This window comes from Delphinapterus leucas, chromosome 9, assembly GCF_059928025.1.
Source record: "Delphinapterus leucas isolate spDelLeu-1000000601 "Yukka" chromosome 9, BTC_Dleu_Yukka2, whole genome shotgun sequence".
In the NCBI taxonomy this organism is placed as follows: domain Eukaryota; kingdom Metazoa; phylum Chordata; class Mammalia; order Artiodactyla; family Monodontidae; genus Delphinapterus; species Delphinapterus leucas.
This window is the reverse complement of record NC_143137.1, coordinates 18,680,422-18,703,442: the sequence shown is the minus strand read 5'-3', so window position 1 is coordinate 18,703,442 and position 23,021 is coordinate 18,680,422. Positions and strand designations below refer to the sequence as shown.

General features: G+C 41.1%; 1 protein-coding gene across 2 annotated transcripts in view; it reads left to right on the top strand.

The window, feature by feature from the left end:
• The window catches only part of LOC111178220 (leucine-rich repeat and guanylate kinase domain-containing protein), a 118,639-nt gene that overhangs the window by 57,035 nt on the left and 38,583 nt on the right, over positions 1-23,021 (top strand). For both annotated transcript variants that reach the window (XM_022580738.3, XM_089917006.1), the window contains exons 11-15: positions 521-640; positions 12,744-12,840; positions 16,916-17,029; positions 19,051-19,252; positions 19,879-19,974. In XM_022580738.3, coding sequence (XP_022436446.3) covers positions 521-640; positions 12,744-12,840; positions 16,916-17,029; positions 19,051-19,252; positions 19,879-19,974 — 629 coding nt within the window. The remainder of the gene's footprint in view (positions 1-520; positions 641-12,743; positions 12,841-16,915; positions 17,030-19,050; positions 19,253-19,878; positions 19,975-23,021) is intronic.

The following is a 23,021-nucleotide window of genomic DNA, read 5'->3' as shown; positions in this document are numbered from 1 at the left end:
TTCAGTTTCTTTATGTGTTAAGTGTTATCACAGCTTCCTGTGATAATTAAATGAGGTAATGCATGTAAGACACCTAGAATAGCACCTGGCATGTAGTAACTGCTCAGGTAAATTTCAGTGATTACTGTTTTCTTTGCACATGAGTATTCTTTTTTTTTATTGGAGTATAATTGCTTTACAATGTTGTATTAGTTTCACATCTGTGTTCTAATTGGTTAGATACGGATGTTAAAGTTTACCTCTCAGAGGGCAGTCTTATTTCTTTCATTTTGAAGTTCTTGGGGGGAATACTTTATCAACCAAGAATTAATATCTCTTACCATGTTTTTCCTTTAAAAAATCTTGTTAAGGTAAATTTTTTTGCTATTTTGCAGTCGACTTGCTTCTGGAAAGTAGGACCATCCTTCCACAGAGTGTCTACATATAGTAAATGCTCGATTACTGGATTAATTGTGATTGTGACATGGACACTTTACACACTGGATGCATAAATATGCATGTCTGCTCTGCCCTGTTGCAGCACCCTTCCTAGTCTGGATGCCCCTTATCCCATGTTGGTATTAGCTGGTCCTCAAGCATGTGGTAAACGAGAACTCGCTCACCGCCTCTGCAGACAGTTCAGCACTTATTTCAGATACGGGTAAGTTTCTTTATTGGCTGGTAAGGCTGTAAAATGTCGGATATTGCTAATGTTGGCTATTAAAATGTACATAGAAGGCTTATGAGCTTCTTTGCCACTTATTACACTGTGATATTCACTGTATTTTTTTTTTTACTTTAATCCTCCAAATGTTTTACTTAATTCAGTGACAGCCGAAATCACGCCCCAAAGTTTGGAAATACACGTGGTTGTAATAAAGCATCATGGTGTTGGAACACGGGCTCCTCCTGTTGCCATGTGGTGCGACAGCATGAATCACAATGTTGTGATGGATGGTGGCTGGGTCTGTGCACCGGTGACAGCCTCTCCTAATCTGTGTTGGAGCCCACGCTGCCAGCACGTCAGCTGCTTTATTTCCACGCGGGTCTTTCTCTTTTGAGGGATATTTCAGAAGGAAGGAAAGAGAAATGGCAGCAAAAGATTTCCTTTTCCTTTCCCTCAGGTGAGCATTCAATACACTTTCAGTTTTCTGGAGCAGATATTTTGCTGTGTGGTTCCCTAATGACTCAGTTAAAATAGCAGAATATGTCCAAAAGCCTAGAACCATCCTAGAAAATCTTCAGCTGGATTTACAGACTTTTTAAAGGTGTCTGGGTCTCAGATTTCGTTATTGCTGTGACCTTTTAAACTGGTTTCCTCTTTTATTTTTTTATGTATGGCAAAGACATTACTGTTGGATTAGTGATGTTTGTCAGTGAGCTGAGAATGTGACTGCAAAGATATATAGGACAGCAAGAAAAAGAAATGCAAATTATTTTCTAATGCTGTTGCATACAGGTTCCTTCCCTTAAGCTACACATGTTCAAACAATGTAAATACTATTTTAAACAGGTCTAGTTATCTAGAGATCTAAAATTACATTCCTCATTTGAACAAATCCAGAATACAAATACTGTAGAATAATTTACTCATTAATATATTCTAAACACCCTGAAGCAACCAAAATAAATTAAAACTTAATATCAGAATTAAAAAGTACAGAGTGTCATTATGCTTATACAGCGGTACTGAACCTGTTTCAAAAGATAAGTGGAGCACAATGAATGGACGATCAAATTAGGGCAAAAAGGTGTATCCTGACTATCGTGCTAATGTGTAAACCTGGAACCTTTCAGCAAACCAAAGCTTTGCTGAAGACTTTGGTTACATAAAGACTTACATAAACCAAAGCTTTCCCTGGTTAGAAGTCCTTTCATATCTCTGACACCAATTCTGTTGCAAATGGTTCATAGCCTATCCTTCATATTTGTTTGTGATATGCACTCTGAGGCACGCTGGGCCAGATGTGTTCTTAGAGGTGTTTATTAACTCATCGTCAGGATTCTGATCCAGTCGGCCTCAACATTCTCACCTCGATAGGCCCCCTCAATGTTCATTTTCATTAAATCCTGCTTTTCCCCTATTAGAATGTCTATCCGTCAAGCTTGGGATGATGTATTTAATGCCTGTTTCCCATGCTCGACTGTAAGCCCAATGAGGGTGGGGACCAATGTCAGCTTTGTTCACCACTGAGTTCTCATTGTTCAGCAGAAGGCCAGGAACTTAATAAATGCATGAGAAATATTTGCTAAATGAAAGACTAAGTGATTGAGTGAATGGATGGATGAATGAATTAATGGTATTATATGCAAAATTTAGTGGGAAATAACTGTGGTAAGAAGCATAGGTGGTTTTTCCCAGCCTCCACTGATGGATACATGGAGAGATGAAGGGATTCATTCATTTGTTCATCCATTCTTTCAATAAATATTTATTGAGTTCTTCTCATGTGATAGTTCCTGAAGATACAGTGGGAACAAGATCGGTGAGGCCCTTGCCTTAATGAAACTTATAACATGGTAGGGGACTCAGACCTTAGTTAGCATCATATGCAGTTTGTATGGAGGCACAAGATGACAAAACATAATCCTAAATTAGCTTCCTGCTCCTATACTGTTACTGTTGCCACTGCTGTTTTTCTCCTCTGGGTGGGATTAGTAGCAAGAGGAAAGACACCCATAAATACCCCACACTCATGCATCCACCTCCCTCACAGGCTCAGAAGCCTTGCCTAAACATGCATGGGCACCCTCATGGGGGCAGAGGTCAGGGCTCGTTCAATAGCACATCATTCACCAAAGCAAGGATCAGAGAGCATATCACTGGATAAGAAAAGGTATTAGGGAGCTAGTAATTTCAAGCATTGAGAAAGTCAGATAGCACTACTATTACATGCAGCAACTTTCTAATTAAAACAAATGATAAAACCAAAGCACATCCTTGGGGCAAGTCATTGCTCTTGTTTATTTTATTTATTTATTTTTTGAATTTAATTTTATTTAATTTTTTTTATACAGCAGGTTCTTATTAGTCATCCATTTTATACACATCAGTGTATACATGAAAATCCCAATGTCCCAATTCATCACACCACCACCACCCCATCCCCCTGCCGCTTTCCCCCCTTAGTGTCTGTACACTTGTTCTCTACATCTGTGTCTCAATTTCTGTCCTGCAAACCGGTTCATCTGTACCATTTTTCTAGGTTCCACATATATGCATTAATATACGATATTTGTTTTTCTCTTTCTGATTTACTTCACTCTGTATGACAGTCTCTAGATCCATCCACATCTCTACAAATGACCCAATTTCGTTCCTTTTTATGGCTGAGTAATATTCCATTGTATATATGTACCACATCTTCTTTATCCATTCATCTGTCGATGGGCATTTAGGTAGCTTCCATGACCTGGCTATTGTAAATAGTGCTGCAATGAACATTTTGCTACATGAATTTTTTTGAATTATGGTTTTTCTCAGGGTAAATGCCCAGTAGTCGGATTGGTGGATCATATGGTAATTCTATTTTTAGTTCTTTAAGGAACCTGCATACTGTTCTCCATAGTGGCTGTGTCAATTTACATTCCCATCAACAGTGCAACAGTTCCCTTTTCTCCACACCCTCTCCAGCATTTGTTGTTTGTAGATTTTCTGATGATGCCCATTCTAACTGGTGTGAGGTGGCACCTCATTGTAGTTTTGATTTGCATTTCTCTAACAATTAGTGATGTTGAGCAGCTTTTCATGTGCTTCTTGGCCATCTGTATGTCTTCTTTGGAGAAATGTCTAGGTCTTCTGCCCGTTTTTGGAATGGGTTGTTTGTTTCTTTAATATTGAGGTGCATGAGCTGTTTATATATTTTGGAGATTAATCCTTTGTCCATTGATTCGTTTGCAAATATTTTCTCCCATTCTGAGGGTTGCCTTTTCGTCTTGTTTATGGTTTCCTTTGCTGTGCAAAAGCTTTTAAGTTTCATTAGGTCCCATTTGTTTATTTTTCTTTTTATTTCCATTACTTTAGGAGGTGGATCAAAAACGATCTTGCTGTGATTTATGTCAAAGAGTGTTCTTCCTATGTTGTCCTCTAAGAGTTTTATAGTGTCCATCTTACATTTAGGTCTCTAATCCATTTTGAGTTTATTTTTGTGTATGGTGTTAGGGAGTGTTCTAATTTCATTCTTTTACATGTAGCTGTCCAGTTTTCCCAGCACCACTTATTGAAGAGTCTGTCTTTTCTCCATTGTATATCCTTGCCTCCTTTGTCATAGATTAGTTGACCATAGGTGCGTGGGTTTATTTCTGGGCTTTCTGTCTTGTTCCATTGCTCTATGTTTCTGTTTTTGTGCCATAACCATATTGTCTTGATTACTGTAGCTCTGTAGTAGAGTCTGAAGTCAGGGAGTCTGATTCCTCCAGCTCTGTTTTTTCCCCTGAGGACTACTTTGACTATTCAGGGTCTTTTGTGTCTCCATACAAATTTTAAGATTTTTATTCTAGTTCTGTAAAAAATGCCATTGGTAATTTGATAAGGATTGCATTGAATCTGTAGATTGCTTTGGGCAGTACAGTCATTTCACAATATTGATTCTTCCAATCCAAGAACATGGTGTATCTCTCCATCTGTTCGTATCATCTTTAACTTCTTTCATCAGTGTCTTATAGTTTCCTGTATACAGATCTTTTGTATCCCTAGGTAGGTTTATTCCTAGGTATTTTATTCTTTTTGTTACAGTGGTAAATGGGAGTGTTTCCTTAATTTCTCTTTCAGGTTTTTCATCATTGGTGTATAGGAATGCAAGAGATTTCTGTGCATTAATTTTGTATCCTGCAACTTTACCAAATTCATTGATTAGCTCAAGTAGTTTTCTGTTGGCATCTTTAGGATTCTCTATGTATAGTATCATGTCATCTGCAAACAGTGACGGTTTTACTTCTTCTTTTCCAATTTGTGTTCCTTTTATTTCTTTTTCTTCTCTGGTGGCCATTGCTAGGACCTCCAAAACTATGTTGAATAATAGTAGTGAGGGTGGACATCCTTCTCTTGTTCCTGATCTTAGAGGAAATGCTTTCAGTTTTTCACCATTGAGAATGATGTTTGCTGTGGGTTTGTCATATATGGCCTTTATTATGTTGAGGTAAGTTCCCTCTATGCCCACTTTCTTGAGAGTTTTTATCATAAATAGGTGTTGAATTTTGTCAAAAGCTTTTTCTACATCTGTCAAGATGATCATATGGTTTTTATTCTTCAGTTTGTTAATATGGTGTATCACATTGATTGATTTGCATATATTGAAGAATCCTTGCATCCCTGGGATAAATCCCACTTGATCATGGTGTATGATCCTTTTAATGTGTTGTTGGATTCTGTTTGCTAGTATTTTGTTGAGGATTTTTGCATCTATATTCATCAGTGATATTGGTCTGTAATTTTCTTTTTTTGTAGTATCTTTGTCTGGTTTTGGTATCACGGTGATGGCGGACTCATAGAATGTGTTTGGGAGTGTTCCTTCCTCCGCAATTTTTTGGAAGAGTTTGAGAAGGATGGGTGTTAACTCTTCTGTAAATGTTTGATAAAATTCACCTGTGAAGCCATCAGGTCTTGGACTTTTGTTTGTTGGAAGATTGTTAATCACAGTTTGAATTTCATTACTTGTGATTGGTCTGTTCATATTTTCTGTTTCTTCCTGGTTCAGTCTTGGGAGGTTCTACCTTTCTAAGAATTTGTCCATTTCTTCCAGGTTGTCCATTTTATTGGCATAGAGTTGCTTGTAGTAGTCTGTTAGGATGCTGTATTTTTCTGTGGTGTCTGTTGTAACTTCTCTATTTTCATTTCTAATTTTATTGATTTGAGTCCTCTCCCTCTTTTTCTTGATGAATCTGGCTAATGGTTTATCAATTTTGTTTATGTTGTCAAAGAACCAGCTTTTAGTTTTATTGATCTTTGCTATTGTTTTCTTTGTTTCTATTGCATTTATTTCTGCTCTGATCTTTATGATTTCTTTCCTCCTGCTAACTTTGGGTTTGGTTTGTTCTTCTTTCTCTAGTTCCTTTAGGTGTACGGTTAAGTTGTTTATTCGCGAATTTTCTTGTTTCCTGAAGTAGAATTTTATTGTTGTAAATTCCCCTCTTAGGACTGCTTTTGCTGCATCCCATAGGTTTTGGATCGTCATGTTTTCATTGTCATTTGTCTCTAGGTATTTTTTGATTTCCTGTTTGATTTCTTCAGTGATCTCTTGGTTATTGAGTAACGTATGGTTTAGCCTCCATGTGATTGTGTTTTTTACATTTTTTCCCTGTAATTCATTTCTAATCTCATAGCATAGTGGTCAGAAAAGATGCCTGATATGATTTCAATTTTCTTAAATTTACTGAGGCTTGATTTGTGACCCAAGATGTGATCTATCCTGGAAAATGTTACGTGCACACTTGAGAAGAAGGTGTAGTCTGTTTTTGGATGCAATGGCCTATAAATATCAATCAAATCTATCTGGTCTACTGTGTCATTTAAAGCTTCTGTTTTGTTATTTATTTTCATTTTGGGTCATCTGTCCATTGGTGTATGTGAGGTGTTAAAGTCCCCCACTATTATTGTCTTACTGTCGATTTCCTCTTTTAGAGCTGTTAGCAGTTGCCTTACATGTTGAGGTGCTCCTATGTTGGGTGCATATATATTTATAATTGTTATATCTTCTTTTGGATTTATCCCTTGATCATTACGTAGTGTTCTTCCTTGTCTCTTGTAACATTCTTTATTTTAAAGTCTATTTTATCTGATGTGAGTATTGCTACTCCAGCTTTCTTTTGATTTCCATTTGCATGGAATATCTTTTTCCATCCCCTCACTTTCAGTCTGTATGTGTCCCTAGGTCTGAAGTGGGTCTCTTGTAGACAGCATATATATGGGTCTTGTTTTTGTATCCATTCAGCAAGCTTGTGTCTTTTGGTTGGAACATTTAATCCATTCACGTTTAAGGTAATTATTGATATGTATGTTCCTATGACCATTTTCTTCATTGTTTTGGGTTTGTTTTTGTAGGTCCTTTTCTTCTCTTGTGTTTCCCACTTAGAGAAGTTCCTTTAGCATTTGTTGTAGAGCTGGTTTGGTGGTGCTGAATTCTCTTAGCTTTTGCTTGTCTGTAAAGCTTTTGATTTCTCCGTTGAATCTGAATGAGATCCTTGCTGGGTAGAGTAATCTTGGTTGTAGTTTCTTCCCTTTCATCACTTCAAGTATATCATGCCACTCCCTTCTGGCTTGTAGAGTTTCTGCTGAGAAATCAGCTGTTAACCTTATGGGAGTTCCCTTGTATATTATTTGTCATTTTTCCCTTGCTGCTTTCAATCCTTTTTCTTTGTCTTTAAATTTTGCCAGTTTGACCATATGTCTCAGTGTATTTCTCCTTCGGTTTATCCTGTATGGGACTCCCTGTGCTTCCTGGACTTGTGTGGCTATTTCCTTTCCCATGTTAGGGAAGTTTTTAAGTATAATCTCTTCAAATATTTTCGCTGGTCCTTTCTCTCTCTTTTCTCCTTCTGGGACCCCTATAATGTGAATGTTGTTGCGTTTAATGTTGTCCCAGAGGTCTCTTAGGCTGTCTTCATTTCTTTTCCTTCTTTTTTCTTTATTCTGTTCCACAGCAGTGAATTCCACCATTCTGTCTTTCAGGTCACTTATCTGTTGTTCTGCCTCATTTATTCTGCTATTGATTCCCTCTAGTGTATTTTTCATTTCACTTATTGTATTGTTCATCTCTGTTTGTTTGTTCTTTAATTCTTCTAGGTCTTTGTTCAACATTTCTTACATCTTCTCGATCTTTGCCTCCATTCTTTTTCTGAGGTCCTGGATCATCTTCACTATCATTATTCTGAATTCTTTTTCTGGAAGATTGCCTATCTCCACTTCATTTAATTGTTTTTCTGGGGTTTTATCTTTTTCCTTCATCTGGTACCTAGTCCTCTGCCTTTTCATCTTGTCTATCTTTGTATGAATGTGGGTTTTGTTCCACAGGCTGCAGGATTATAGTTCTTCTTGCTTCTGCTGTATGCCCTCTGGTGGATGAGGCTATCTAAGAGGCTTGTGCGAGTTTCCTGATGGGAGGGACTGTTGATTGCTGTTGTTTAAATTTTATTTTATTTTATTCTTTATCCATCATATATTTTATTGATTTTTAATTAAATGGAAAAAAAAGGGCTGAATACAGTCTCATTTCTCTGCCATTTACTTGAATGTTTTCTCTCCCTCCTATTTATCTCATTTTCTCCCAGCATTTTGTCTTCCTTTTTTTTTTTTTTTGGTATGCGGGCCTCTCACTGTTGTGGCCTCTCCCATTGCGGAGCACAGGCTCCGGAGGCACAGGCTCAGCAGCCATGGCTCACAGGCCCAGCCGCTCTGCTGCATATGGGATCTTCCCGGACCGGGGCACGAACCTGCTTCCCCTGCATCGGCTGGCGGACTCTTAACCACTGCACCACCAGGGAAGCCCTTGTCTTCCTTTTTAAATTGCATTCACCCAAGACCAAGACATTCAATGAAATTTTCACATGCTAAGTTGCATATCCCGATGTATAAATATTAAAAACATGGCTCGGTGGTATAACAAATATTGGAGTGGCTGAGGGATTGTGCTCTTGTCCAAGGATCTGATTTTACCATTTGTTCTTGGTTTTAGAAATAGGTTGGATGTTCTTTCTTTACTTGTATTAGTTACAAGTGGCCTAGAGATAGGCATTTACTGCCTTCGGAGTCTCTCCATTTATTTCCAGTCTTAACAGTACCATACAAATCAGTGGCTTCCTAGAAAAGTGCTGGGTAATGAGAGAAACAGAAAGCAATACCGGCACGCCTGTTCATCTTCCAGATTTAAGGCCTTGAAAGTGATCTGAATAGTCATGAAAGTAAAGCTGTGTACTTCTTCCTTAGATCTCTATTTTATAGCGATCTCTGTTTTTGTAACCTTTTTCGTGGTGTTGGCTACGAGCTGTATCTTATTTTTAGCACTATAATATGGTGAAATAAAAGCCGGCCGCTATTTAGCTGAATGAGACGGTCTGAGCTATAGCTCCCCAAGAGCCGTCTAATCTAATGTCTCTTTATACAGGTGTGACAGACTCGTAGAATGGTTTATTCATTCCTTCAGTCAGTGTTTCTTGAGCACCATCCATGTGCATTGTTACCAGTGATAAAACTGTAAAACAAGCAGACATGAGTCTTGCCCTCCTGGCAGCTTACACTCTACTGTGAGATTAGATAAGTAAATGCTAACAAGACAGTTTGATGGGTGCTATGATGAGGGAAGTAAAGAGCCTCTGTGACAGGAGAAATAAAAGATAAGTGGGATGTGAGATTTGAGGCAGGGGGGAACAGGTGCCTGAGATCCAGGCAGAAAGAACAACAGGCACATTTGAGTTTTTTGGCTGCGTTGGGTTTTTGTTGCTGCACACAGGCTTTCTCTCGTTGCGGCAAGCAGGGGCTACCCTTTTGTTGCGGTGCATGGGCTTCTCATTGTGGTGGCTTCTCTTGTTGCAGAGCATGGGTTCTAGGCACGCCGGCTTCAGTAGTTGCGGCACACAGGCCCAGTAGTTGTGACACACGGGTTTAGTTGCTCCGCGGCATGTAGGATCTTCCCGGACCAGGGCTCGAACCCGTGTCCTCTGCATTGGCAGGCAGATTCTTAACCACTGCGCCACCAGGGAAGCCTGGCACATTTGATTAACTGAAAGTACACTGTAGTGTGGCTAAGCTTGAAGCATGGAGGAAGATGGCAGAAGACCAGAAAAATAGACAGGAGTCTGATCATAAGGGTTCTCTAAGCAGGGGAGTGTCATGATCACAGCTGCATTTTAGAAAGTGTCCCCTGTGGGCAGTTTGGGAGGGGGCTCAGAGGGAAGGCTGGAGATGAGGAGACTGGTTAGGATATAGTGACCGGTGATAATGGCACGAATTAGAGAGTGGTATGCAGTTATGGGAAAGTGGACAGAGTAGTGGCTTCCTGGAATTTGATACTCAGACACAGTATGTGCTGGAATCTTCTCTGTTCGTGATCTCTTAAATTGTATCCAGCAATTTATTGACATATGTTTGCATTGGGCATTGGGACCAATTTAATTTGCCTACCAAATGCCCTAGGAATACCTGGGCTTTTGTGGACACCCAGTGAAAGAGTTCCCTTACTAACAATATGGCATGCTATAAATGTGCTTGAATTTGGATGTGCTCACAGCCAAGCCTCTGCCTAAATATGTGCAGTAACAAGTTATTTCTTGAAGCAATCTGGTCCAGAGTTGAGATTCTAAGTCTTCATGCTTCTGAATCACACTAAAAAAATTTCTACTTCCTCAGCTGCCTGCTAGCTCTTCTTAGGCATTGTTTCTTCTTCCTCTTACATTTTCCTGGGTTTAGTAATATTTCATTATTTGGCCTGGCCTTCCAGATTCCTTTCCCTCCTGATCATCTCCTCCTCTCCATGGACTTGGTTTGTTAGGATCCTCAGTGACAGCTGGCCAGTGAATTGGCCTTTAAGAATGTCTGACTCACCCTTAGACTTTTAGTGCCAGTGTTGTATTCTGGGGTTAATCGCGAACACAGCTCTTTTGTCTGTTAAATGAAACTAACAGGGAGTATGGCACCCATTACAAACCATGATTTAATTAATTTACCATGATTTAACTAGTAAATAATAAACTCATGGAAATGTAAATTACAATTGAAATTATATTTAGACAGGAGAGAGGAATGATGTTGAAGGTGGTGGCCCAAGCAAATTTCTTCGTCTAAAATCTGGCATCATGTTTTTCTGAGTTTAATGAAACATTGCTTTCACTGTGAAGTATTTCCTTTTCAAGACATTCATATTTGGGCAGCATACTACACAGCGAACATTTCTATATGTGAAAATTGGATGACAGATTCAAAAAACCGCAGGTCATCTTAGGTCCTTCTTAATAGAAAGTTCCGTAGTGGATGCTGGTTCTGTCATAGCTTTCTCCATGTCAGTGAAGCCATCTCTTTGTTTACCTGCCTAGAAGCTTCAGATTGCTTCTTTGCTTTGTCTTCCTTTGAGAAGTTCTGAAAAAATCCCTGCTACTCAATTCCTTTGTTGGAAAATGCAAATTCAGTGCAGTGTGTATAGGCTATGCTAAGGGTGTGTGGTACAGGATGCCAAGTCAGCGAGTTATCTGTCCTGACTGTCAAGGACACCAGTAGACAGAAGGTCTCATGTCCCTGCCAAGGGATATAAAGAAATTCCAGTGCATGCAAACAGCACAACAAACGTCATGGTGTTTTGACAGCCTTCTCTTAAAATGTGCTCTTTCCTGTGTATACAATTTAAATGTAATGTTAAGGCCTTTAAATTTATAGTATAGCTAATTCTTGATTTTAAGGAAGGGGAACAGCGGTATGAATTAGAAAAGTTTGTCTGTCTTTGACTTGGAAGTGGAGAAGATTTTGAGGTTGTGAGTTTACCCTCTTAGTGTGATACTAAAAGGACTTGACTTTGGTGTCATCCTGTGGTTGTTACTTAGTCACGTTACTTTACGGCTGTGCCTCAGTTTCATCATCTATAAAATAAAAACAGTAGCACCTACCTCATGTCTTTTTGTGAGGAATCAATGAAATAGTGTCTAGCTACTTGCACCTCCTGTTTTAAAACCATAGGGTAATCTACAAATCAGTTTGCGTTCCCAGAACTTAACATTGGGAAGTCAGCATGGTCTGAAATCAACAGTCCTGGTCTAGATGGGAGCCCCATAGTCTAGTTCTGGGACCGATACTGGCCTGCTCTGTGGCCTCAGGCAAGTCATTTTTATAGTCATCTTAAAATGGAGCTCATCACAGCTGCCATCCACTTCACATGTTCGATTAATTCATTCATGTCACAAATATTTAGTGAATGCCTACTGTGGGCCAGGCATTGGGAATGCAGTGGCGGATAAGATCAACAAGATGAAATCCTCTCCTCATGATTTGTATGTCCTGCTGGAGAAGATAGGAAAAAACAGATAAAAGAGAAGGCAATTTGGGTGATGGAGAGTAATTGGGGGCGTGGTGGGCTGGGGTAGGGATGCTATTTCAGGTAGTGGGCAGGAAAGGCCTCTTTGGTTGAGCTGAGAATGCCATTCAGCTTTGGAATCATGGCTTCCCGTGGGAGGTTCGTACATAGTACTGATAAGTGTGGCAGGAATAAGGAATGAGCTGGTCTCTGCCCTCAAGCAGCAGAGGAGATGGGGTCCTGAATAAGGGGCTGGGAGGAGTTGGTGGCAGGCACTGAGGCTCAGGGTGGATAAAGAAGAGGTGCAGAACCCATCCACAGGTGGTCAGGAAAGGCCTTTTGGGGGTGACCCTTAAATTGAGTCCTGAAGACAAGTGGGCTAACCTGGCAGAGGAACGGGGAGGGAAGCGTTACAGAAAAAGCCCATAGATCAGAGAGAGCATGAAAGCACTTGGGTGGAAAGTGTATGGGTAATAAATACTGTTATACTTCTTAAAGTATTATGATGCGATGTCAGAGGTGGTGATTCAGAAGGTGATAAAGAACAATGAGTGAAAATTTGGTGTCGATAATCCAAAAGTTTTTATAATCCCTATGAAGTATAGCAAGTGAATGTAGTCTAGCACTGCCAGAACTCAGGGTTTTCAGAATAATGTTACTTTATGTTTTGTGGGCCAATTTTAATTTTTGAAAACATACTTTACGCCAAAACCTTTTCCATTTTGAATTTCAAACTAATAGAAAGAGACGAGGTTATCTACATTCTGTTTTCAGGGCCTGTCACACCACAAGACTGCCTTACTTTGGAGAAGGGGATCGGGTTGATTATCATTTTATCTCTCAAGAAGTTTTTGATGAAATGCTAAACATGGTAAGACTGCTCTTTATATTTAATGCACAAGAAATGTATGTTCTCTGGTAGAAATATTAGGAAATAGTGTTAAGAAAGAGAATTATATTTGTGTTTTTCCTGAGAGATGTGTTCTTATTGAGTTGGTTTTTTTCTTAAACCATTCGATACATCATTGTTCACATGCTGCTTTATTTTATGATCTTGGGGAAAATATTGTAAATTTCCAATGACACTGAATAAATAGACGTTTTAAGAAAATGGAAGAAAGAGCACCGCGAAAAGATCTTGAGATCTGTGTTTCTCAGGTGCTGCTCTATCGATCAGATTTTACTCAAGATGAACAATTCCCAAAGACCTGATGTGATGCAGCAAGCTTGTGAATTGAGCACTTACCGGGGGTTGGGGGCTGGTGTGTTCTGTCCAGAGACCACTCCCTCTGTTTGTTATCACTGGTGCTTTCTAATTGTTGTGACCCTAAACACCATTTCACACTGGTGTGTCCCAGCCAGTTGGTCTTCCCTGGACACATACACAGACTTGACCTTCCACCATAACATCGCTGTGTGAGAAGTCCTAAGTCCTGGAGGTCATTAAGGCATGTGGAAGCTCTCAACAGTAGACAGGAGAAGTTTCCTCATTTCTTTGAGGTCTGTGTCTTTCCTGGGTGAGGATAACTACCCTGCCCTTGTCCATTTCATTGGAGCTCTGGGCGACCTTATTCACCCATGACTTCAGTTAAACAGACAGAACATCTCATATCTTCATCACTACCGATGGATCTGTAAGCCTTTTATTTTCTCTTCACCTTGGGCCTTATTTTTGTTTATATTATCATTTTTTCGATCACCAAATGAATCCTACACAGCTCTTTTATTTTTTTCCCCTGAAGCTTCCTGAAGGACGGGATTAAGGACTAGTCTACGCTTCTGCTTTTGAAAGATTACCATCTAACCAGTGATACTCTTACAGCTACATCCCTCCTCCCCTCCCTCCCCTTCTCCATCCTCCCTTCTTTTTCTGCCCCATCCCCAAATAATAGACCTGGCTTATACCTCAGTGCTCATAACTGTGGAGCATTTAAGCATAGGCTCTGCAGTTGCCACGAGTTTAATTTTGAATGACCAGCTTTACACATGGTGCGTATTTTCTCTTGCATTCACAGAGAAACCCAAGTGAAAAAACCCTATAATCCCTGGGCCATTTTCCCTTTAATCTTGTCAAAAGAACATCTTGGAAATTCTTTATGAGTTTCTCTCCTAGGGCTATGTTCTAGAAGTTCGGTTTTATGTACCAAGGGTACTCTGAGACTTTATATTTCTAAAAGCCGTTAAGAGAAACCTGAGGAGTTATCTTGATATTAGTAAGAAGCATTCTCTTAGGACTCTTTGGGTTGAAAGACACCTAGTTCCCAAAATTGATGTTAATTTCTCTTGTTAGAGTCTGGGGCATTTTTTCTTGATTTAGTTCCACTGTGCTCCGTGCCCCATGTGCTCCTCTGATGTTTCATACCTTATCATATCTGTAATCAAGTAAGGCTGGTTCAGTTCCTAGTCTGAGAAATCACTGTACTTTTGTACTATATTTAGTCTTCTAGTTTTACTCCCTCTATGGGAGTGCTTGTGTGTTTGAGAAGTACTCATTTTTCCTGCTTCTGCTAACATATATTACTTCACTGTAAGGGCGTCATCATATTCAACTTGAATTTTGCTTCAGATCTTCTTTTCTTTCAAGTGAGCTTGAGGCTGTTTTGTGAAGAGAGACAAACCTAGAGATTAGAAACTCGTGACACATTGTCAGGTGAGCCAACCACGCCCACACACTCAGCGTCTGTACACAGAGCCCCTCTCCATGCACGCTCCCCTAGCCAGCCTGCCCCCTCCCAAGTCACAGTACCCCTTGACAGACAGCCCGGGCACACCCCACCCCGGCATGCCTGCTGTGGACAGTCACACCTCTCCACTCTTGACAGGTACACGTAGACTAGCACATGCTTCCATATACACTCCACACCCCCCCAAAAACAGAGATCATCCCCCCATGTGCCCACAGACGCATGAACCCTTTTTAAGGCCATATACACAGTCACTTACCTGCAGAGAGTCTTCTACTCTTGTGGAAATAAGATCACAGATCTGGAGGTCTCTGAGATATGATTATTGCTATTTATTAAGAAATCCACAGGCAGGAAGCGGTGAAAGGAGTATCACCCTCCAGAAGCTGGGGGACCACTCATCTCAGTTCTTAACAAATCAGTTGAACAAGGCCTGTTTTATATACACAAGTACAGTGCAAGATTTCTCCCAACATTACATCCTTCCAGAAAATGTTTTTGGGATCCACAGAGGGAGGCCCTTGTACACACAAGTAAACAAACTCATAGTATATATCTGAAAAGTGATTCAAATACACATTATAAAAACAGTGAGTCACAGTAAACAAGATAAAGTATGTCGTACCTGACGGGAGACTCAGGTGTCTGTCTATATAGATATAATATAGATAGTAAAAGGAAAGGAGTCACAGTATTTGTCCCAAAGAACACAGTATGACATTGAGGGAGTAAAGTAAAAGGATATTTATTTCTGGGCCTTTAACTTATAGAATATATGACATAAATGTCTTCTGATTATGGTGGATGGGGGTTTTCCTCATCACCCGCAACAGACACATCCCCCAGAGACCCACCCTCCTGAGGGACACCGTATGCCTCCTACCCTTCTAACACCCCCCGCCAGGCAGCGCCCCCACCCCCCAACATACACACACGCAAATCTCCAGAACATCTGGGCCAGGAGGCACAGGGCAGCATCAAAGACCCCTGACTGCTACTGTTTTTAATGACGGCACTGCCTTTTGCTGGGCTTCAATTGATGGGATTTGGCCTTGGGAGTTTTCACTTCATTATTTATTTCAAAATCATGTTATCTGAGGAGTCACAGTGGCTAAGGATGTCCACATTTTTATTCCTTCTGTTGTCATCAGCGTCCCAGTTTAGATTAAATCTTGTTGTCTAATAAATATAATATCATCAAAGGAAAAGTCAGACAATTTTTTTAATAGATTTATTTATTTATTTTTGGCTGCGTGGGGTCTTCATTCCTGCGCACGGGCTTTCTCTAGTTGCGGCGAGCGGGGTCTACTCTTCGTTGCTGTGCGTGGGCTTCTCATTGCGGTGGCTTCTCTTGTTGAGGAGCACGGGCTCTAGGCGCGCGGCCTTCAGTAGCTGTGGCTCATGGGCTCTAGAGCACAGGCTCAGTAGTTGAGGCGCACGGGCTTAGTTGCTCCGCGGCACGTGGGATCTTCCCAGACCAGGGCCCGAACCCGTGTCCCCTGCACTGGCAGGCGGATTCTTAACCACTGCGCCACCAGGGAAGTCCAGATCAAACAATTTTGAGAGATGTGTTCTACTTGCTTTTGTTTGCACGAGACTACAGTTTCGAGAAGAACTGGGCTTCCAGAATATAGAGAGAAGGCAGTATTTGTACGTCAGATGACTAGAGGGCACACAATACTGATGCTGAATACATTTGGGGCAGTTTCAGTAAAAAGCTATGTTTATAAGGAAAAGCAGGATGGGTCTGTTTTTCATCGCTTATCTCAGGATGCAAAGGTTTATGGATGTCGCTGTAATTCATGGCCTTCAGACTTATCTGGGAATGCAAGGCACTTGAGAATGGAAGCTTTTGGGGGAGACCTGGTGTACTGGCATAGCCGAAATGGCTGAGGCAAAGGGTGAACTATTAGTTTTGCTTTCTCAGTAATGAAGGTTTATAGTGCAGGTTTGGCAGGAAGTGGGTAAGTAAGCAAAATGATCTGTTTATCATAAGCTTCACTGCCTTCACTCGGCTCTAACGTTTGGGCAGCTGGTTATTTCCAAAAGCCTAATATTTTTTGGCCAGCTGGGAATTCTGAATGAATTTCTGTATCGCAGTTTGGTATTAAGTTTCATCAACCCATTGTCATCCTTATACAATTGCTAATATTTGTACTTTTTATGGAATCATATAAAAGTAAGACATCAAATCATTTTATTTATATTAAATTCCGTGATGGCAGCTGTTATAGGAAAATCTTTGTACTTCTTACATTGCAGGGGAAATTTATTCTAACCTTTAATTATGGTAATCAGAAGTATGGATTAAGTAGGGACACCATAGAAGATATCGCAAGAGATGGTTTAGCAAGCTGTGTGCATATGGAAATAGAAGTAAGTACTTTCCATTCAATCGATCTCTTTGTAATGCGTAAATGTGTATATATGTTTGGGATTGGGGAGGGGGCTACAGTGTGTGGATCTACAATGTGTAGGCCGAACACTGCTAGGCCCAAGAGGAATGCATACAAATGTGTGAGATTTTAAGTTTGTAATTAGCTTAGGGGAAGCAAGATATAAATAATTCAAATGACAGGAGTTAGATGACAATACTAGACATCACCCAAATGCTATGGAGTAAAACTGCCACTCAAGATTTATTTTTTAAGTTATTTCCTCACTAAATTATTCGTTTTTCTTTTTAGAGCACTGGTCTCTGTATAAGTGATATCAGATAAAATGTTTCCTACAGGGTGTGGAACTGGTTCCCCGTCCACACAGGACAGTGGCAGGGCCCTGCCACTGACCTTGTCCCTTCCTTCTCCAGGGAAGACGCATGGGCCATGCTGCCATTTGATTCCAGCTGCTCACTGGTTACAATCTTTTCATACTTTGAGCAATTTAGACTTGCAGATTTCAGGAGATCATTCTCTCTTCCCCAGTATCTTCCCCCAGTGATCTTCTGTAATTAGAATATACAGAAGTCTCTCTAAAATCAACTCCAGAGTAAAACTAGGAATTTCCTACTCATTTGTTTTAAAAATATGTGGCTTTATTAGCTATTTGAGATCTTCAAAGACAGTTGATTGGTTTTTTGGTATTCCTTTACTATCGACTTGAATCTCCCTTAAAACTTTTTTCCTCTCTGACTTCCAAGAGCAGGAGACTGGGATTCCTTTTCAGCCCTTTGTATTGGTCTAAGCGTTGCCTCACTTCAGTGAAACAGGTCACGTTTCTTCCAGTTTGTTAATTTTCCTAACTTAAAAATCCTGCAATTCTTATCATTCTGCAGTTGATTGGTTGTACATCCTTAAGAAGGTTTACTTTGTTTCTATGCTAATTAGCCAAAAGAAAGACCTTTTCCCCAAAATGTCTTCCTTGCTCAAGGCAGAAACAAAAATTAATGCAACTTTGAGTGCAGAGACTCACCAGCTCCTGTGTCTAACTTTTTCCAGTTTAATGTTTCTGAGTTCTGGCCCCTGTTTTACTTTTTTCCTTCCTGAGAGTTTTCTCCTACTCATTTCCAAGAGGTTGAGTCCATAAACCAGGCTTTATTCCTGACTCTTCCCAGCTAAACCATTTTTCCCAACTGTCCTCGTTATTGACTCTTGTAGACATTGTTTTTGAAAAGAGCCTGTATTTCTTCCCCCTGAATTTTTAAAAACAAAGATTTTAAACATTGAGTTAAATTATTGATGGTAGGGTTGAGGTGGAAGAAAGTTTAGAGTCCATTCGGAGTAGCTCTTCCATTTCACAGATGAGGACCCTGATTACTCAGGGAGCTTGAGGGATTTGCACAGAGTCACAGAAGCTGGAGAGCTGCAGCCCTGACCCAGCCCTCCAGATCCTCAGAGCGCTACCTGCCACTGCTTCCCTGGTTGTGTGGGCTCCTGGTTAGCAGGGTATCATGAGCTTGGCCTTCCTGTGCTCTGGGTACAGGCTGTGAGATATGATAGGAACCAGCCAAACAGGTTGCTGGTTTAGGAACAGGAAGGGCCCAAGTCGATGACAAAAGGGTAACAGAGGAGCCTTTCTCTATGGTAAGATCTCTATCTCCTGGGGCTGCAAGGATGCCTTTTGAAATGTAGAATTGAAATTACTTTTCAGTAATAAAGATGCAGTGAGCATACCTATTTGTCTCTAGCAGTTTTCTCTTTTAAGAGTCATATGCATTAGAATGATTAGTTCGAAGATAACCAGGTAGGACAAATTCTTATTTTTCCAGTGATAATGTGATATTTGATGAGCAGAGAGAAGTAACCTAATCCTGGGATACTTGTAGGAAAATAATAGCTAATTATACAGGTAAAAGAAATTCCTCAGTACTTATTACACCCATGTTGTCACGTATCTCCTAAATGATTTCTAAATTGTGTCTCTGTTTCTAACTGATTATCTTTTCTTTAAATGCATAGGGTGTAAGAAGTTTAAAACATTCCTATTTTGAGCCTCGATACATCCTGGTGGTACCCATGGACAAGAAAAAATATGAGGGCTACTTGAGGAGAAAAGGATTATTCAGTCGTATAGAGATCGAATTTGCTGTCTCCAGAGTAGACCTTTATATTAAAATTAATCAGAAATATCCAGGATATTTTGATGCAGTAGTCAATGCAGGTCAGTAACTTTCAGCAAAGTTTTATTTTTGAAGTGTAAGGTTACTGGGGGAAAATCTGCTCTAAAGTACTTTCTTATTGTTGACCGAATGCAGTTTCTTGTGGTTGTAGGACTGAGGTCCCCGATTGCTGGCTGGCTATCTGCCAAGGGTGACCCTCAGTTTTTTGAGGCTGCTCTCGGGTCCTACCCACATGGCCCCCTCCATCTTCAGGCCAGCAATAGCCCATCAAATCCTACTCATGCTTCGAGTCTCTGCCTTCCTCTTCTGCAACCAGCAAACCTCCTTTTATGGGGATCATGTGATTAGAGTAGGCCCACCTAGATAATCTCCTTTTTGATTAGCCCAAACTCAGTTGATCAGTAACCTTAATTACATTCGTGAAAATCCCTTTGCCACATAACCTAACGTAATCACAAGAGTCGTAGCTCATCATGTTCACAGGTTCTGCCCACCCTCAAGTAGGGGTGGGTGGGTGATTATACAAGGGTGAAGTTTCATTGGGTCTTAGAATTCTGCCTACCACAGTATTCATAAAAGTTGATCTAGTTAAAAAACCATCACCAAAGATGGGCTCTATTTTGATATAATTCTGTTGCTTTAACATACATTCTCTTCCTTACTGTAGATGATCTGGATGTTGCCTACCAAACTCTGAGTCAGCTCATTAGAGAATACCTTGGATTGTCGGAGGCAACTGCCAAGAGTTTGGCTCCTACCACAGGTACTGCTCTATCCCTTTTGTTTGGCATGGAAAGGAAAACAAATCTGTGGGTTGTTATTTGGGGACTCATCAACCAGGCTAAAGCTGGTTCTGACTCTTTAATCCCTGTACTTCCTCTGGTCCCCACAAATAAGCTGCATGAGTCAGCCCTCTGGACCAGTCCCTCTGCTTGTCAAGGTGACCATAATGGACCTCACAAGACTTTCCTTTAAGCAGTACCTTGGAGTACCTACTCATGGTAGGTATGGGTCAGCCCCAGAGTTCAGAACTCCACCTCCTGGAAGTTTGGCTCCTAAGGGGGCTGAGGTGGTGTTCTGCTTGACAGCATTGTCCCAATCCAAGAGATTCTCTCCCCCTTTCTTTGCACTTCCATAGTCCTCAAAATGTTGCACTACAGAGTATAACGGAAGAGCACTGGTCAGGGGATGTGAGGCTGGTCCCGGCCCTGCTGCCCCCTGGGACAGGCTGCTTAGCTGTTCTGAGCTTCTGTCTTGTTAGATGGAATTCATGCTCCCCACCTGCCTCATGAATCACGCACAGCAAATGACATGGGATATATACATGCATCTCCTTGGAATCTAGGAATTCTAAAACCCTAAATTAGAATTTTAGTACATGAGTATTTTGAGATGTATTTAACAGTTTCCCCCCAAATCCACCTCACACCCCTTAGGATGGCTACTATGAAAAAGCAAAACAAAACAAAAAATAGAAAATGTGCTGGCAAGGATGTGGAGAAATTAGAAATGTAAAATGGTGTGGCTTCTATGGAAAACAGTATGGTGGTTCCCCAAAACAATTAAAAATAGAATTACCGTATGATCCAGTGATTCCACTGCTGGGTATATACCCGAAAGAACTGACAGCAAGGTGTTGCACAGCCTTTGTACACCCACGTTCACAGCAGCATTATTCACAATACAGTAGCCAAAAGGTGGAAGTAACCCAAGCAGTCATTGACAGATGAATGGATAAACAAAATATGGTTTATATGTACAAAGGAATAGTATTCAGCCTTAAAAAGGAAGGAAATTCTGACACCCGCTACAACATGGATAAACCTTGAGAACATTCTGCTAAGTGAAATAACCAAAAACACATATACTGCATGATTCTAATTATATGAGGTACCCAGAGTAGACAAATTCATAGAGACAGAAGGAAGGAGGGTGGTTACCAGGGGCTGGGGGAGAGAGGAACAGGGGCATTGTTTAATGGTGGCAGGGTTTCAGTTTTGCAAGATGGAAAGAGTTCTGAGAATTGGTTGCAGAACAATGTGAGTGTGCTTAACACTATTGAACCATACACTTAAAAATGGTTAAGATGGCAAATTTTATGTTACATGTATTTTACCACCACTGTAATAATAATAAAAAGTATGTCCCCCCAGTGGACTGAACTGCATTCACGTATCACATAATGTAGAATATAACGTAAGACTCTTGCTGCTGTGCCGATGCTGTGCAGATGCTCCACAGCTTTGTGTGTACGTGTGGTTTAGCCTTTGTGACTCTGCCCGCGTAGGATCTTGCTGGCCGGGTTGCATCCTGGCCAGGCAGAAGCAGGCCCGGTCACGGTTTTGCCGGAGTTCAAACTAATGGTGCTGCTTTGCAACTCTACACACTTTCTCCAGATCAGGTGCCCATGGAATTCTGGAATGAGGTCGGTGTGAAAATGGTAACAACCAACAGATAATGAGCGAGGTTTTCCTTCCAGTTGCGTCTCCTAGGAGACAAGTAACCGGAAAGTTCGAGAAGAAAGTGCGTGCTGTGAAAGTGGGCCCCTCTGGCGGAGGGAGGGCTGTGCTGTGTCGCGGAGGGGGACGTCCGATGAGCATTGGGTGGTGTTAATCCCGCACGGCCTCCTCCTCCACGTCAGTCTGTTATTTAGAAAGCTGAGCCTGTCCAGTTTTATCTAATGAGGCTTCCATGGAAGCTCCATGGAAGTTTCTCTTGAGGAAATCTGGCTCCCTTTGCTTTAAATCTTTGCTAGTCTAGCAACCTCTGATGTTTACTTTGGTCCCCTGCATGGACCTGTTCCCATGGGGCTGCCCCCTAGGTGAGAGCAGCCTGCCCCATCCCTGTGCCAGGCCCATCTCCCATTGTGAATTAATAAGTTGTTGCCGTGGCTTTTAAACCAGCCCCTCAGGGGTCTGGAGAAAGCTGAGTCGGCCCCCTGAGCCTGAGCAGTTCCGCGCAACTGAGACAAGCGTGGTTTTCCATCAGCAGCACTGAGGGCGCCTCTCAACTGTGGTTCTTGAGCAAGACTCAGCCTCCACGGCGGCGGGGTGCGGCCCCCAGCTTGTCCTGCTCTGCAGCCATCAGGAGCACTTGAGTACTGGCTGTAGCTGCCACTTGGCAAATTAACAGACCAGATAATGTGCGCATAGGAAAATAGACTCCTGTTTTGAAGGGTTTTGTGAAACTTCATTTATTTGGACTAATTAGGTCTGATTTAATGAGAAGTATGAATTACGGAATTTGTAAGTAAGAGTGCTCTCGCTCTCAGATATGCTGGATGACTGAAACCGGTCCATCCAGCCACTGGCTAATTGAATCCCAGCTTTTAAAGGTAGATGGGCAGGCTTGTACCTAATATACCAAATCATTGACCTCAATAGACGCCAGTTTTTCTGACAAGTTTACTATTTGTAAACGAATGTGTTTTCTTAAGAAGCCAAACCCTTTATTTTATTTATACAGTTCATCTGTGGAGGAAGTTACTTTTTTTTAGTTGATAGTTTAAGGATAAATTTGCACATAAGGTGATTTTTGTGGAGGCCAGATATTATTCAAGTATTTAAAAATTGTAATTAACATAGTCCTTATTAATAAGCTTATAAGTGTCTCTGGTGGCCCAGGAGTAGAGCCAGCGGCCCCTCTGAGTCTCAGGGCTGTGAGGTACATGCGGGCCAGATGTTAACAGGTGCACTGCAGGAGAGCAGAGCCCAACCATCATCACCTCAAAATGAATCTCGTGACTCCCTGAGGAGGGCCCAGAGCCCCAGAGGGTCACTGCCACAGGCCTGGCTGGCTGTCAACTCTTGG